The following is a 16,260-nucleotide window of genomic DNA, read 5'->3' as shown; positions in this document are numbered from 1 at the left end:
CCCCCAAATTGCAGCTATTTTTTTTTTTTTTTTTTTTTTGCGGTACGCGGGCCTCTCACCGCTGTGGCCTCTCCCGCCGCGGAGCACGGGCTCCGGACGCGCAGGCTCAGCGGCCATGGCTCACGGGCCCAGCCGCTCCGCAGCACGTGGGATCCTCCCGGACCGGGGCACAAACCCGCGTCCCCTGCATCGGCAGGCGGACTCTCAACCACTGCGCCACCAGGGAAGCCCCCTTGACCTATTCTTATATTCAATCCACAGTTACATTACTTCAAAATAATAACAATTTATTTTGATATATGCTAGGTATTTTGCATAGTTTTTTTCTAGGTCTTTTCACCTTTTAGGATAGATATGTTTTCTCTTCTGCAGATGAGATGTCTGAGCACAGCAAGGCTAACTGATTTATCCAATGTCACACAGCTAGGAATGGGAGAGCCGGGATAGTCAATGCAGATCCAGGATATGAACTCGGATCTGTCTACCTCTACCTAAGATGACATATTGCTTCCACCAGGAATTTGAGGCTTGAGAAAATTTTAATTCACATAAACAAATATCTACTGAGGACCTACTATGTGCAAGACATAGGTTGCAGTTACTACAAGTGATACACAAATAAATGGACCGTGCTTTCAAGGAAATGGACTCTGGTGGGGTGGTGAAGTTGGGGAAGGGGAGGTAAGACAAATACACAATAACTATAATACAGGTAACATGAAATACACTCCTAGAGAAGTTCTTCCCCTTCATCCTCAGCTGTTTTTCAGGCACATCTACTGAAGTGAGGAAAAGCAATGACCTGGCTTCACAATCTCTGAGCCAGCTACAGAATAAGGCCCTCAGCTATCTGAAAACAAATTAGACTTCAGAAATCGTGGTGAGGTGGCAAATACAGCAGAGTAGGAGCTCCCTTCATTTGTTCAACATATATGAGTGTATATCGTGCTAGACCCTGGGACTACAGGAGTGAGTAAGATAGACACTGCCCCTACCCTCATAGCGAATTCCTCATAGGAACCCACACAGAAATGGAGGAGACAGACATTAAATATCTAATCAATAAATTATTATTTAATTACATTAGTAACAAGTACTACTAAGGAGAAATACCAGGTGCTGTGAAAACTTATGAGGGTCCTAGCCTAGTCTGGGGAGCTAAGAAGGGCTTCCTGGAAGAAGGAACCCTTAAGGAGAGCTCTGAAGGATAAATAGGAATTAACTAGGTAAAAGGGGAGCAGGGGTAAGGGAACCATGTGCCAAGGTCCTGAGGTGAGAAGGAACAGAGATGAGGTTACCGAGGTAATCAGAGGCTGCATAATGTAAGGCCTTTTAGACTGTGTTAAGGATTTTCTTTTTTTTTTTTTTTTTAAGGATTTTCTTTAAAAAAAAAAGAATTTTCTTCTTTATCCTAAGAGCATCAGTAACCACTTGGGCTATTACCATGGTCCACATAAGAAACAACTGTGTTAGGATGGTGGAAGTGAATGGATTAAGAGATATTAGGGAGATAAAGTTAATAGGACTTAATATTGAATTGGATATGCAATATGAAGGAAAGAAAGGTGTCAAGAACAATTTCTAGGTTTGTGGCTTGTACAACTGGATGAAATGGGGAATACCTTGCAGAGGACTAGGTTGGGTAGGTAGGATTATGAATTTAGTTTGAGATACAAAGAGTTTGGAGTTCCCATAGAACATCCAAGTGGAGATGTTTTATTTATTTATTTATTTTAATTTTTATTTTATTTATTTATTTTTTTGCAGTACGCAGGCCTCTCACTGTCGTGACTTCTCCCATTGCGGAGCACAGGCTCCGGACGCGCAGGCTCAGCGGCCATGGCTTACGGGCCCAGCCGCTCCGCGGCATGTGGGATCTTCCCGGACCGGGGCACGAACCCGTGTGCCCCGCATCGGCAGGGGGACTCTCAACCACTACGCCACCAGGGAAGCCCAAGTGGAGATGTTTAAAAGCTCAGAGGAGATTTCTGGGATAGAGGTATGCAGTCTGCCCTCTGCATCCACGGGTTCCACAAACAGCAGATTGAATTTCTGAATCTGAGGATGCAGAACCCATGGGTACTGGAGGGCAGACTGTACTGTGCTATTTTATGTAAGGGACTTGAGCATCTGTGGATTTAGGTATCCCTGGGGATCCTAAAACCAATCCCTCTTGGATACCAAGGGAAAGCTGTCCATTTGAGCCGTCAACGGCATTCTGTGCTGTTCAATATGGTAGCCACTAACCACATGTAGCTATTTAGCTTATTAGTTATTAATAAATTATTAACTTATTAAATAAATTTATAAATTTTATTCCTCAGTTGCACTAGCCACATTTCAAAATGCTCAATAGCCCCGTGTGCCTAGGGGATGCCATATATTGGACAGCACAGATATAAAACATTTCCATCATTGCAAAAAGTTCTTTTGCAGGGGTCTGCAAACTTTTTCTGTAATGAGCCGGGTAGCAAGTATTTTTGGCTTTGTGGGCCCTGTGGCCTCTGCTGCAATTACTCAACTCTGCTATTGTGGTGCAAAAGCAGCCACAGACAATATGCAAACAATGGGCATGGTTGTGTTCCAGTAAAATTTAATTTAGGAAAACAGGCCGTAGACCAGATTTGGCAGTGAGCAGTAGATAGCTGACCACTGTTCTATTGGATGATGCTGTATAAATGATAACTGAAGTCATAGGTGCAGATAAGATCATCTAGGAAAAGAGAACAGAAGGGAGCCTAGCCCTAAACCTCGAGAGCCCCCAATACTTAAATGTTGACAGAAGCGTCCAGAAAGGAGAAAAACCAGGAAAAACTGTGACGTCCCAGGAGCTAAGGAAAGAATATGTGTCAAGAAAGGTGAAATGATTATTGAACGCTTCAAGAGGTCAAGCCAAGTGGAGCTGAAACTTTTGCATTTGATTTCTTATCATAGAGCACATTGGTTTTCTAAAGAGGCATTTCAGTGGAGTAGGAGTAGAAGCTAGGTTGAAGTGGGTGGGAGAGTGTGTGGGAGGTGAGGAAATGGAGACAGTAAGTGTTCTGAGAAGTCCAGCTACGAAAAGAAAAGAGACATGAGAGACCCTGGCCCCCACCCCTTCCCCAGTCACCTATCTACTCTACCTTTCTAACTGGTCCTTCTCAGTCTTTGCTAGCTTCTTGACCCCTCTTAACCTTCTTTCCCCTTAAAAAAATAACTTATTATTTAATAACTTATTACATTACTTGTATAACTTAATAAGTTAATAAGGTATAACTTACATGCAGTAAAATGTACTTTTATCTGGATATAGTTCTGTGAATTCTGACAAACATATACATCATGTAACTGCCACCACAATCAAGATATACAGCAGTTCCATCATCCCCAAATTCCCCCATTTTCCTTTATACTCACCCCTCCCATGACCTCAGCCCTTAGCAGCCACTGATCTGTCTGCTGTACCTATAGTTTTGACTTTACAAGAAATGTCATATAATTGGAATCATACAGTATACGTGTATCCTTTCGGGTCTGGCTTCTTTCACTTAGCATAATGCCTTTGAAGTTCATCCATGTTGTTGTATGTATCAGTAGTTCATTCCTTCTTTAATTGTTGAGTAGTATTACATTTTATGGATGTATTACAATTTGTTTACCCATTCCTCTGTTGAGGGACATTTGGTTGTTTCCAGTTTTTGGTGATTGCAGGTAAAGTCGTTATAAACGTTCACTTGCAAGTTTACGTGTAGACGTACGTTTTAATTTCACGTGAGTAAATACCTAGGAGTAGGATTGCTGGGTTGTATGAAAAATGTACACTTAAGAAACTTCCACACTAGCTGTTCCATCTTACCTTCCCACCAGCAATGTCTGAGAGCTCCAGATACTCTGTATCTTTGCCAGCACATCATATAGTCATTAAAAAAAACCTAACAAAAACACGTGTGTGCATGCATGCATGCACACGCACACACACACACACAACCCCCCCAAAACAACAACAACAACAAAACATTCTAATAGCTGTATAATGATGTCTAATTGTGGTTTTAATTCAAATTTCCCAAATGACTAATGATATATATATTTTCATGTGCTTATTTGCCATCCATGTATCTTCTTTGGTGAAGTGTCCAAATATCTTCCTCCTTTTTACAAACTGTATTCATACTATTGAGATTTGAAAGTTCTTTATATGTACTGGATACAAGTCCTTTATCAGATTTCTGATTTGCAAATATTTTCTTCCAGTCTGTAGTTTGTCTCTTCATTCTCTTAGGAGTGTCTTTCAAAGAGCAGTTTTTAATTTTGATGAAGTCCAATTTATAATTTTTTTCTTTTATGGATTATGCTTTTGGTGTATCTAAGAAATCTTTGCCTACCCCAAGGTTGCAAAGATATTTTTTCCCTGGATTTTCTTCTAGAAGTTTTATAGTTTTAGGTTTTATATCCATTTCAAGTTAATTTCTGTATAGGGTGCAAGACATAGATTGAGGTTTCTTTGCACTTGACTATCCAATTGTTCCAGCACTATTTTGAAAGGACCACCCTAACATTTTATTTATTTATTTATTTTTATAGATCTTTATTGGAGTATAATTGCTTCACAATACTGTGTTTCCTGCCCTGCCACTAGGTTCATCAGTACCATTTTTTTTTTTAGATTCCATAATATGTGCGTTAACATACAGTATTTGTTTTTGTGAGCTTATTTTTGTGTATGGTGTTAGGGAGTGTTCTAATATTATTTTACATGTAGCTGTCCAGTTTTCCCAGCACCACTTATTGAAGAGGCTGTCTTTTCTCCGTTGTATGTTCTTGCCTCTTCTGTCATAAATTAGGTGACCATATGCACGTGGGTCTATCTCTGGGCTTTCTATCCTGTACCATTTATCTGTATTTCTGTTTTTGTGCCAGTACCACACTGTCTTGATTACCATAGCTTTGTAGTATAGTTTGAAGTTGTGGAGTCTGATTCCTCCAGCTCCGTTTTTCTTTCTCAAGATTGCTTTGACTATTCTGGATTTTTTGTGTTTCCATACGAATTGTAAATTTTTTTGTTCTAATTCTGTGAAGAATGCCATTGGTAGTTTGATAGAGATTGCATTGAATCTGTAGATTGCTTTGGGTAGTATAGTCATTTTCACAATATTGATTCTTCCAGTCCAAGAACATAGTATATTTCTCCGTCTGTTCACCCTAACATTTTAATATTGGAGTTCCTCAAGGCTTGGTCCTAGACCCGCTTCTTTTCACTCTAGTTGTGGTTGAAGAAGGAATTCAGATTGAGGAAGGCTTTTTCTTGTTTTTTCGGTTTTAAAGAAAGGAAGAGGTTTTATTTATATACAAGTCAAGAGAATTGATTGTGAAGATTCCTGAGGAGGAGAAAAGGGGAATGGGATCTAAAGCTCAAATGGAAGGAAAAGACATCATCTGAATGCTGATAAATTCCTTGGAAGGAGGTATGGGGTCAGGAAAGGGAGGATATTGCTGTGTCATATCCCTCTCTGCAGTCTCTCAAAGTTTGAAGACAGAAGACCCCTAAGCCAGCAGACCTCTCCTTTTCCTCCGTCCACACTGGAAGGGAGAGTCCACAACTTTGAACTGCAGAGGAAACAAAAGTATACTCATGGGGAATTGGCAGCTACTGCCAAGATGATGGAATGGAACATTGGAGCACATCAGGCCCAGAGGTGAGGAGAAAAGGAATACAGGAATGTAGGCAGGGAAAGAAACTAGGGCCCTCTAGGGAAAGGCAAGAGTTGATGGGCCTCATAGTTGCTAATTACATGTTGAGAAGTAAGAAACATTTAGTCTTGTGTAGGCAGTGAGGCTGAACTGAACCAAGCTTCAACTCACTAGAAACTTCGAGTAACAGGCTTAAATGTAAGCAAGAGAGTCATTTGAAATGGAAACCAATAGGATGATCCTGCATGTGGAATTCTCAGAATCTGAAAGGCTAGCATCTGGCCCTGGGAGTGAAAAACACACACATAGGCTATGGCTAACCCCCAGGGGTCAGCCCGGTATGTATCAGGAGGCCCACTGGGCAAACATCAAGATGAAAGCCAGAATCAGCATGGCTAGCTCAACTAGCAGAGCAGGAATCTGAGTCAGTAGGCAAGGTCTGGGATCAGGTTCTCAAATTACAAGTAAGCTTTCCCCATATTGGGAGGACAGGACCCTCTAGAGTATATATCAAGCAAGTGTTGGGGACTATGGATTGAGAGACTGGTCCTTGAATACAGCTGCCTAACTGTGGGAATGGAAGGAAATCATGATCTCTAGGACTTTCCTTCTTACCTAGGGATTGCTCTGCTGTGTGGAAGCACTTGTCTATTTAAACCAGTTTCACACTGGACCTCCTTCTCATGTGGTATGTGTGTACCACATGCATACACGTGCTTACGCCTTTGGCTGGAGACTGGGATACAGCATAGCATAATGTTCAAGAGGGTGGACTCTGGAGTCAGACCACCTTGGTTCAAATCCTGGCTTTGCTACTTCTTAGCTATGTGACCTTAGGCAACTTAATTAACCTCTTCTGGCCCTTAGTTTTCTTATCTGTAAAGTGAGACTAGTAACAATGCCTATCTTATAGGGCTGTTGTAAGAATTAAACGTGTTAAAGTACTTAGAAAAGTGACTGGCACAAAGTAAATATTATATCAATATATATGATTATTAATAAGATGAGGTGGGGTGGCATTCTAAAGTCCTTGATTTCTTCCAGTTCCCCTAGATGGGTCCCATAAGGAAAAGGAAGGATTTGCTAAACCATTTCACTGTTGTTATTTCTGGTCAGAAGAGCTCAGTATTGAAAGAAGTAGAAGAGCACCTGAGAGTTTCCAGTAATCCATACCTGGCTAGAATGAGAGGCTGAAAGAGAGCGGCTGAGAAACGCTCACCTGTCACAGCTCTTGTGGGTGAGCACTGATTCTCTGGAGTTGTGAAATTTTGTAAGAGACAGTCTTACAGCACATGTGGTTTCTGGTTCATCCAGAGTGGACCTCCGTGCCTCCTTGGTTTACCAGAAACATGGTTAATCTGATGGCTGTCAGATGGATGCACCAGAGGACCTTGATTCATCTAAAATTGCTGAGTTTCTGGAAGATATACAGGAGGCTTGGGGCAGAGACCAGGGACCAGTAAAGGGCTGAGTATGATGCAGAGGGTGGGAGCTAACAACCTGTGATCTAACTGCCCCCACCTCCCACCTCAGCAAATCACTAACCACTAAATCCAGAAATCCATAGTGTTCAGAGTAGCTATTTGAGAACTGGCTGGAGAGGGTACAGGGAGGAGGAGCAGGTCGAAGCCCCAGCGTATTACTTTTTAGCAGAAGGTGTGAGAGAGATTTCAAGGGGCATTGTGAGTAATAGGGGTTTTCTTCTCCTTTACAGAACCCTTTTCTAGTCTCCGTAGTGACCTCTCATAAAGTTAAGCCAAATGGAGCTGAGAACCCCTGGGTGGCTAGACAGCAGCTGAGCCATGGCTCCATTCCAGGGTCAGTAATCTCAGGAGAGACTCAGGAAGGTGACAGCTGGCAGGGCAGAGGGAAAGGGGTGGCGGGTGTGGTTCAGCCCTGGCAAATATTCCTGCTTCGAGGATTCTCAAGGTTAGCTGATATGAGAAGGAAGGCAGAGGAAGGGACAGTTACTCGAGGGGAGATTTTTAGAACTGGGGTCCAGATTTTCCTCCAGAGGGGAAGGATGAAAGAAAAGAATTGGTGGATTAAGGGAACAGGCTTAGAGAGAGAGAGAGGGATAATGGTTAAAGCAAGGATCAGATTCAGGGATTTGCTGGCAATAAAAAAAGGAGGGTTTGAAGTCAGAGATCATGGGACTATAGAACTTGCCTCTTGACCTGTGACCCTCTTGTCTGGACTATTGACTATTATCCTATTACTAAACACCCCATGTATCTCATGCTTTTGCAGTGTGGACAGACCTCTTGTGATGACAGCGTGCCAGTGTGGAAAGCATCACCTAGCTAACTACTGGGTCATTACATTGATCATGTGCCAAAAAAAAAAAAAAAAAAACCATATATATATATATATATCTCGACTACAGGAAGATCATGGGAAAAGAAAGAGTAATGAGTGGCCAGTCTCCCAAGAGTCTCAGGAACAACCCGTCCTCTAATGGAAACTTTTTTTTTTTTGGTCAAAGGGGGACTAGCAGGAATTCCATAGGGTTTGGGGAACACCCTTGTGCAAGTTCTTTCAGATTTTTAAATAAAAATGTACATATACATACATAAGCAATCAATATATTTTACAAAAATTGGACCATATCAACTTTTATTTGTAAATTTAATTATTTTTGGCTGCACTGGGTCTTCGTTGCTGCACATGGGCTTTCTCTAGTTGTGGTGAGCAGGGGCTACCCTTCATTGCGGTGCGCGGGCTTCTCATTGCAGTGGCTTCTCTCATTGCCGAGCATGGGCTGTAGGCGCGTGGGCTTCAACAGTTGTGGCACATGGGCTCAGTAGTTGTGGCTCACGGACTCTAGAGCACAGGCTCAGTAGCTGTGGCACAGGGGCTTAGTTGCTCTGCGGCATGTGAGATCTTCCCAGACCAGGGCTCAAGCCTGTGTCCCCTGCCTTGGCAGGTGAATTCTTAACCGCTGTGCCACCAGGGAAGTCCCAGCGTTTTTTTTGTTTTTGTTTTGTTTTTTGGCGGTATGCAGGCCTCTCACTGTTGTGGCCTCTCCAGTTGCAGAGCACAGGCTCCGGATTCGCAGGCTCAGCGGCCATGGCTCACGGGTCCAGACACTCCGCGGCATGTGGGATCTTCCCGGACCGGGGCACAAACCCGTGTCCCCCGCATCGGCAGGCGGACTCTCAACCACTGCACCACCAGGGAAGCCCCCAGCGTTTTTTATCTTAATAATTTTTATTTTACTTTAAATTATTATTTTCTTCTTATTTCCCCCTAACTTTCTGTTAGAAAAATTTATCAGAGTTGAAAGAGTTGTTCAATGCACATCCATATCTTTTCCAGCTAGATTCAGTAATTGTGACTATATTAGCATATTTGTGTCAGCATGCGACGGTATTCGATCTTGTGGACCTAGCACAGTGGCTAAGAGTGTGGAGTTCGTCTGCCTGGGTCCCAGAGCCAGTTCCACTGTTTTCTAGTAGTGTGGCTTGACCTTGGGCAAGATCTTTTATTTATTTATTTATTTTTTTTTGCGGTACGCAGGCCTCTCACCGCTGTGGCCTCTCCCGTTGCAGAGCACAGGCTCCGGACGCGCAGGCTCAGTGGCCATGGCTCACGGACCCAGCCGCTCCGCGGCATGTGGGATCTTCCCGGACCGGGGCACGAACCCGTGTCCTCTGCATCGGCAGGCGGACTCTCAACCACTGCGCCACCAGGGAAGCCCTTGGGCAAGATCTTTAACATCTCTAAGCCTGTTTCCTCAACTATAAAATAGGATGACATCTCAGAGATTTCAGAGGATTAAATGGGATACGGTTTGGCACATAATAAATGCTCAGGAAGTATTATTTGGATACTTGTCTTATCTCCTCACTCAGCCTGGAAGATAGGGACAATATCTTGACTGGTTTTACTTTATTTATTTTTCTAATTTTTGGCTGCGTTGGGTCTTCGTTGCTGCGCTCAGGCTTCCTCTAGTTGCGGTGAGTGGGGGCTACTCTTTGTTGTGGTGCTCGGGCTTCTCACTGCGGTGGCTTCTCTTGTTGCGGAGCATGGGCTCTAGGCATGCGGGCTTCAGTAGTTGTGGCGCGCGGGCTCAGCAGTTGTGGTGCGCGGGCTTAGTTGCCCCATGGCATGTGGGATCTTAGTTCCCTGACCAGGGATCAAACGGGCATCCCCTGCATTGCAAGCCGGATTGTTAACCACTGGACCACCAGGGAAGTCCCTTACCTGCAGAATTTGACACCATTAATCACTCTTGTCTCCTTGAAATAGTTTCTTTATATGGCTTCTAAAGTACTATAATCTCTTGACTTTTCTCCTGGCTTCTTCTCAACTTCTCTTATTGATTTCTCCGCATTTCTACAACCTCTAATCACCGGAATGCCTCAGGATTTGACCCTTTTCTCCTCTTTATCTGAACTCACTCCCTTGGTGATCTCACCCAGTCTCATGGCTTAAATGCCAACCACATCTTAATAATTGTCTAATTTATATCTCTAGGCAAGAGTCTTCTCTTTAACTCATCTTGAATATCCAACAGCTTATAACAACATCTCCTCCTGGTAGACAGGGGACTTGAGGAGGGGGGGGGGCCGGGGGCCAGGGGGTACGGGGTGGGGAGGCTGAGACAAAATGAGAGAGTAGCATTGACATATATACACTACCAAATGTAGAATAGCTTATAGGAAGCAGCTGCATATCACAGGGAGATCAAGTGCTTTGTGACCTCCTAGAGGGGTGGGATAGGGAGGGTGGGCAGGAGGCTCAAGAGGGAGGGGATATGGGGATATATGTATACGTAGAGCTGGTTCACTTTGTTATACAGCAGAAACTAACACAACATTGTAAAGCAATTATACTCCAATAAAGATGTAAAAAACAAAAACAAAAACAAACTCCTCCTGGATAATTAGGTAGGCAATCTCAAACTTGTCCAAAAACAAGCTTCTGATCCTTTCCCTAATACCTGCCCCTCCTGCTGTCCTCTTCATTTCAGGAAATGGCAATTTCATTTTTTTTCATTTCCTCAGCCCAAAAACTTTGGAGCTATCCTTGAGTTGTCTCACTATGCCATTTAACCAATAGTCGTAGCTTGAAAATACAGTTGGCCCTCTGTGTCGGAGGGTTCTGCATCCGTGGATTCAACGAACCAAAGATTGAAAGTATATACTTTTTTAAATTTCAGAAAGCTTCAAAAAACAAAACTTGAATTTGCTGCAAGCCAGCAACTATTTGCATAGCATTTACATTGTATTGACAACTATTTACATAGCCTTTACATTGTATTAGGCATTATAAGTAATCTAGAGATTTTAAGTCTGTGGGAGGATGTGCATAGGTTATATGCAAATACTTACCAATATACAAATAAATGCCATTTTATATAAGGTATTTGAGCGTCTGTGGATTTTGGTATCCGCGGGGGTCCTGGAACCAATCTCTTGCGGAATCTGAGGGACAATTGTATACCTAGAATCAAATCACTTCTCACCACCTCCACTGACACCTTTTTGACCCAAGCAACCATTATCTCCTGTCTAGTTTTCTGCAATAATCGCTGAACAGATTTTTCAGCTTCCTCCCTAATGCCCCTTATGTGCCAATTGAAGGTCTCTAATGGCTTCTCATCACCCTTACGATAAAAGTCAAGCTCCTTAAAAAGACTCCCAAGGCTTAAAAAGACTCCCAAGGTCCGACGGAGTCTGCCCCATCTCCCAGTTATCTCTGATCTCATCTCCAACTGTCATTCACTCCAGCTACGTTGGACTCATGCTATTGCTCAAACACGCTAGTCACACTTCCACCCCAGGGCCCTTGAGAGCTCTTGCCCACCACCTACAGCCCTTACTCCCTTATCTCCTTCAGCTCTTGGCTCAGATACCACCTTTCAGAGAGGCTTTTCCTGACTACTCTGTATAAAACTGTATTTCTCCTTTCCCACCTGGCAGTCACTACCTCCCTTCCCCGTCTTTTCTCTATAGCACTTATCACCACTTAACATAATAATATTTTTTAAATTCATTTGTCTATCTATATCCTAGAATGTAAACTCCATGAGGGCAGGGTTTTTTCTGTTTTGTCCTCTACAATTTCTCTAGCACCAATCAATACTTGTTGAATAAATTTTGATGACTTTTCTCCCTCTCTCTGATCTCAAGACCCACTTCTTCAAAAGACTAAGGGATGGACCTGGTAGTAGGAGGGCTTGAAAATGATGATGGTGAGTCTATGGGGATGGCACCTTAATACTTCTGTGAATATCTAATATTCTGATTTTTCTTTTCCAGCTTAACACCAAAACATCCCCAGCAACCAACCAGGCAGCTGACCCAGAGGAAAAGGGTGAGTGGGGGTGGGCTAAGCAGTTTGTAGGGCAGGTAAATATAGGGACATGAAGACAAGTAGGGCTGTAAGCCTGGAAGCTCCTAAAGTCAGATGTAACAGGAATAAGAATGTGATAAGTGAAACAAAGCACTAGGTTAGGACTACTATATCTATAAACTTCCTTCCACTTTTTCCTAAGAAGTAAACCGACTAGAATTTACTCTTTGATTTTAGACACTGGCTCTGGAATGCTTGGAAACACGTACAGTGATAGGAAGAAACTCATCAAATGATCCCAGCCCCTGTCTCCATCAGAACTTTAGGGAAAACAGGGGAAAGTGAGTGCGCTGTGGGACTCTGAACTGTAGGATTTAGGAATAAGTGGTGATAGAAGACATTTGTCATCTTGGTTCAAGAGTTGCAAAGCTTCTGAGTACCTACTATAACTAATTCTCAGCCAAGTACCCTGACTCAAGCTTCTGGGAGAGTTATCAGGCATTCCGGGTCCTAGCAAAGATTGGGGGACCTCACAGAGTCCAGTAGAAAGTGGACTTTAACCACTGTATTTGGGGCCTGGGAAAGGGGCTGGGGCAATTCAGGTTTACTCATTAATGAATCTCTCCACTATCTGCAGGGAGAGCTGGCAATGCCAAGAAGGCTGAGGAGGAGGAGGAGATTGACATTGATCTGACGGCACCAGAAACAGAGAAGGCTGCCCTTGCTATTCAGGGCAAGTTCCGGCGATTCCAGAAAAAGAAAAAGGATTCCAGTTCCTGAATAACCAGCCTTACCCTTCACCTTGCTCCCTTCCCTCCCCTTCTCCACAGCTCTGACTCCCGTGTATCTTTGTCTCTTTGTCCCTCAAGCTTCTTGTTGAGGCAAGTTCAACACTTCTACATTATTTTCTCTGGCCTCTCAAGCCATCGCAGCCGCAGAGGCACAAGGAACACAGGGAAGATGAAGAATTCAACAGGCAGCCACTTGCTTAAGGGTGGAACATTTTCTCCTTGGGATACAGCTTCTTGACCAGTACCTGTGCCTGCCCTATGAGGCTGAAGAGCAAGAGGATTTGAGGTTGAGAGAGGGACCCCTGACAATGTGGGAGTGAGGGAAAAGCCTTCAGAGTAGGGTGCCCGAGGGTGGGGCATATGCCCTGTTCCACTGGTTACAACATTCACACTTCAGGTAGCATTTTTTACCTTCCCATCCTTCTCATCAGAACCTCAACTTCCCTCCTATGAGCTAAGCCACAGTGGGGACTGGAGCCTCCCTTTCCCCTGGGCAGACCTAAATCAAACTGCTCCCATGTTAGTGCATGCTCAGTAGATTAGGTCCAAGGAAGGGAGACTGGGACTGGTAGAGAGACAAGGGAAAGTTTCCTTCATCGTCTAGTCTAGAACCGTAAGGGGCAGAAGTGGAAGAGGTTCAAGGGGCCACAGGCAGGGAAATGGGAAGATTTGGGAAGGAAATCGCCAGTTGATTTGGGAAGAAAAGAAAAGTGAAGGAGGAGGAGATCTCTAAGGACACAAGTTACTGCTGGTAAAGATGTACCATATGAAGGATTCTTGGGGCTTTTTTAACCTGCCTACCTCTAACCCCTCATGCCTAGCCACCCCCAGAGGCCACAAAAACCAAGTGACCCTTGTAGTTCCTACCTGCCCCACTGTGGAGTCAGAGCAGAAGTGGAACAGCCACTCTATGTGATTTTAGCATGTTTAATAATTATGAAAACAATAAACAAAATCCTCAAGTGGGGCCTTTTGACCTCTACTTCTGTTTTTTCTTGGGAGGAATATGAATATAAGCCTGAGCTGGCCTCAGGGAGGGTGGTAGAGCAACTGCACGGATTACATGATGGCTCAGGAAACTAACACAGACCGAAGCCCTCTCCTACCTTCCTTCCCTGACCTTGTGCTCACCTTGATTCACCACCCACATTGTCTCTACCTGCTGCTATTTCCACCCCCGATGCTGTTCATCTCCTTCTCTTTCCCCTTCCAGCGAGCACACGCTTGGTGGATCTGCCTCTGAAAACAAACCCCATCTTCCCTTCCTCCCTCTCCCCGAATGACCTGTGTTAGCTGTCCCTCCTGCTTTGTCTTCCCCCCACGACCCTCCTCCCCTCCCACTGTTTTATCAAACAGGAGAAGAAGCAGATGACTCTGGGTCAATAGAGAGCACCACTGTCACACTGAAGATTTTAAACCATGAATAAAATGATGGCTTACATTGCTGAGAAATGATTTCTATACATTGAAACCGGAAGCCAAATGCTTGAAGGTCGAACAAGGAACGCTTTCTCTCCCCCATTCTCCTCACTTCTTAGTACTGATTTAAGAATACAGAAGCTGGAACCATGCAGCAGCTCTGAATAGGAAGCAAGGAACAATATCCCTGGAAGCAACCTATATTACAAAGTCCGTCCATGCCTAACAAGCCATGGCTATAGACTATCAGGAGAATTAAACAGTAATTCACGGGAAGGCCCTCTTCTCCTGTTGCCAGAGACGAGAAGGAAATTTTACATTTGAACTCTGTTCTGAGTGCAGTATGGTAATGATGGTGGCTTTCAGTCCTGGACTCAGGAGCAAATAAAAGGATAACCTCATTGCCACGCTAGGGTGTGTCCAGTGTGTCCCGGTAGAACAGGAGGATTCCCTGTTCTCTGGTTCCGTGGACACAAGATGGGGATTAACCGTACTGCACCTTGGTCTGCCCCTATTAACACTAAAGTAAAATAGGTACTTCCTGTTCCTGGTGATATGAGCTTCTGAGAGTTGGCTGGTGCTAGGGCAATAGTGGCATTCTCTGTCACCAGCCGTCTCCTATAGACTCTGCCGCTTGGAGGATACCTGCTGATTTGTTTTTTGCCACCCTGATCTGGAGCATGATTTTTTCCCCTTCACTACTACTAGCTCCAGGCTATTATGCTTGTCCTCATGTGTATTTTAAAGAAAGGGCATGGTAGCAAAAACATAGTCTGTTGCTTTGGGAAAGATAGTTTGAACCGGAAAGAAAGGTTTAGGCATCTCTTGCTGGACCAGTAGTAGTTCTCAGTAAAAGTTCTGAAAGCTGGTTTCTCTCTGCCCAGGCTACTTACTTCTACCATAGGGCACTCAAACTGAGGCTTTCCTCTCTGGCATATCTGTAACTCCTCCTTGGGGCCCTAGAATTCTGTCTCTCTGCCAGAGACACGATCCTTGAGTACTGATCACTGAGAAATTATTCCTGAGTGCTTTGTTCTGTGGAGCAAAAACCACAAGTCTTTGAGGGATCGGTGAATACTCTCACAATAAGTGGTTTAGCAGAAGACACACGCATTAGAAACAGTCGAGGAAGAAAACAAATGCAGTTGTCACATCTATATCACTGATAACTCTTTTGGTACTTTTTTCTCTGTGTAGGAGTGGCAGAGCTGGGAGTAGAGTCTCGTCAAAAGTGAAAGAGGTCTGGAGATCTGAGGGGGGGATACTTTGAAATATGTTCCCAAAGCCCAAACTTGGAGGTGAAAGTCTTGGGAGAAATTCAGGCGGCTAAAAGGACAAGGATCCTGCTTCCCTGGACAACCTACTTTCAGGGACTTGGTGTCATTGCTGGGTAGGGCTCTTGACCTCTCCTTGAACTTGCCCCAATATAGAGCCATCTTTTTCCACTTTGATCTCTTCCATCTTTTACTCTTACACTTAACCCCTGTCCTAATGTCCTTTTTGGGAGCTTCCCTTCCTGTCCACCTCTGCCTCTCTCTGTCTACCCTTGCTGTGTTTCCCTTATTTCTGGAGTTGTTTTCAGTGGGAGTGACTCCTGGCAGCTTCTTTGAGCAGGGGCTGTACTCATCCCTGAGAACAAGTTCTCACTGGAATCACTCTCCAGTGAGCTGCTGTCTTCCAGTTTTTTTTTTTTTTTTTGCGGTACACAGGCCTCTCACCGCTGTGGCTTCGCCCGTTGCGGAGCACAGGCTCCGGACGCGCAGGCTCAGCGGCCATGGCTCACGGGCCCAGCCACTCCGCGGCACGTGGGATCTTCCCGTACCGGGGTACGAACCCGTGTCCCCTGCATCGGCAGGCGGACTCTCAACCACTGCGCCACCAGGGAAGCCCTGTCTTCCAGTTTTAATCGTCTGCTGTCTGTGCCTCTGAAAACCGAGGATTTGTGGGTCAGGTGGTTTGTTAAGATGGACATCACTGGTGCCTACTGTTCTGGTTGTTTGGCTGGTAGCCCTGAGTCCAGATCTGCAAAGGCAGAAACTCACAATCCACGGATGTTCAGAAGGTCAGCCTGTTCCCAAGG

General features: G+C 44.3%; 1 protein-coding gene across 1 annotated transcript in view; it reads left to right on the top strand.

Moving 5' to 3' along the window:
- Nucleotides 1-14,150, top strand: part of PCP4L1 (Purkinje cell protein 4 like 1) — a 23,229-nt gene extending 9,079 nt beyond the window's left edge. Inside the window, exons 2-3 of the mRNA XM_024757521.1 lie at nt 11,937-11,991; nt 12,608-14,150. Of these exons, the coding sequence (XP_024613289.1) occupies nt 11,937-11,991; nt 12,608-12,750 (198 nt within the window). The 3' untranslated portion in view covers nt 12,751-14,150. The remainder of the gene's footprint in view (nt 1-11,936; nt 11,992-12,607) is intronic.
- Nucleotides 14,151-16,260: the final 2,110 nt, after the last annotated feature.

Source organism: Neophocaena asiaeorientalis, unplaced genomic scaffold (assembly GCF_003031525.2).
Source record: "Neophocaena asiaeorientalis asiaeorientalis breed wild unplaced genomic scaffold, Neophocaena_asiaeorientalis_V1.1 scaffold830, whole genome shotgun sequence".
Taxonomy (NCBI): Eukaryota; Metazoa; Chordata; class Mammalia; order Artiodactyla; family Phocoenidae; genus Neophocaena; species Neophocaena asiaeorientalis.
Note: the sequence above shows the minus strand (reverse complement) of the source record. Positions and strands in the feature narration are given on the sequence as shown.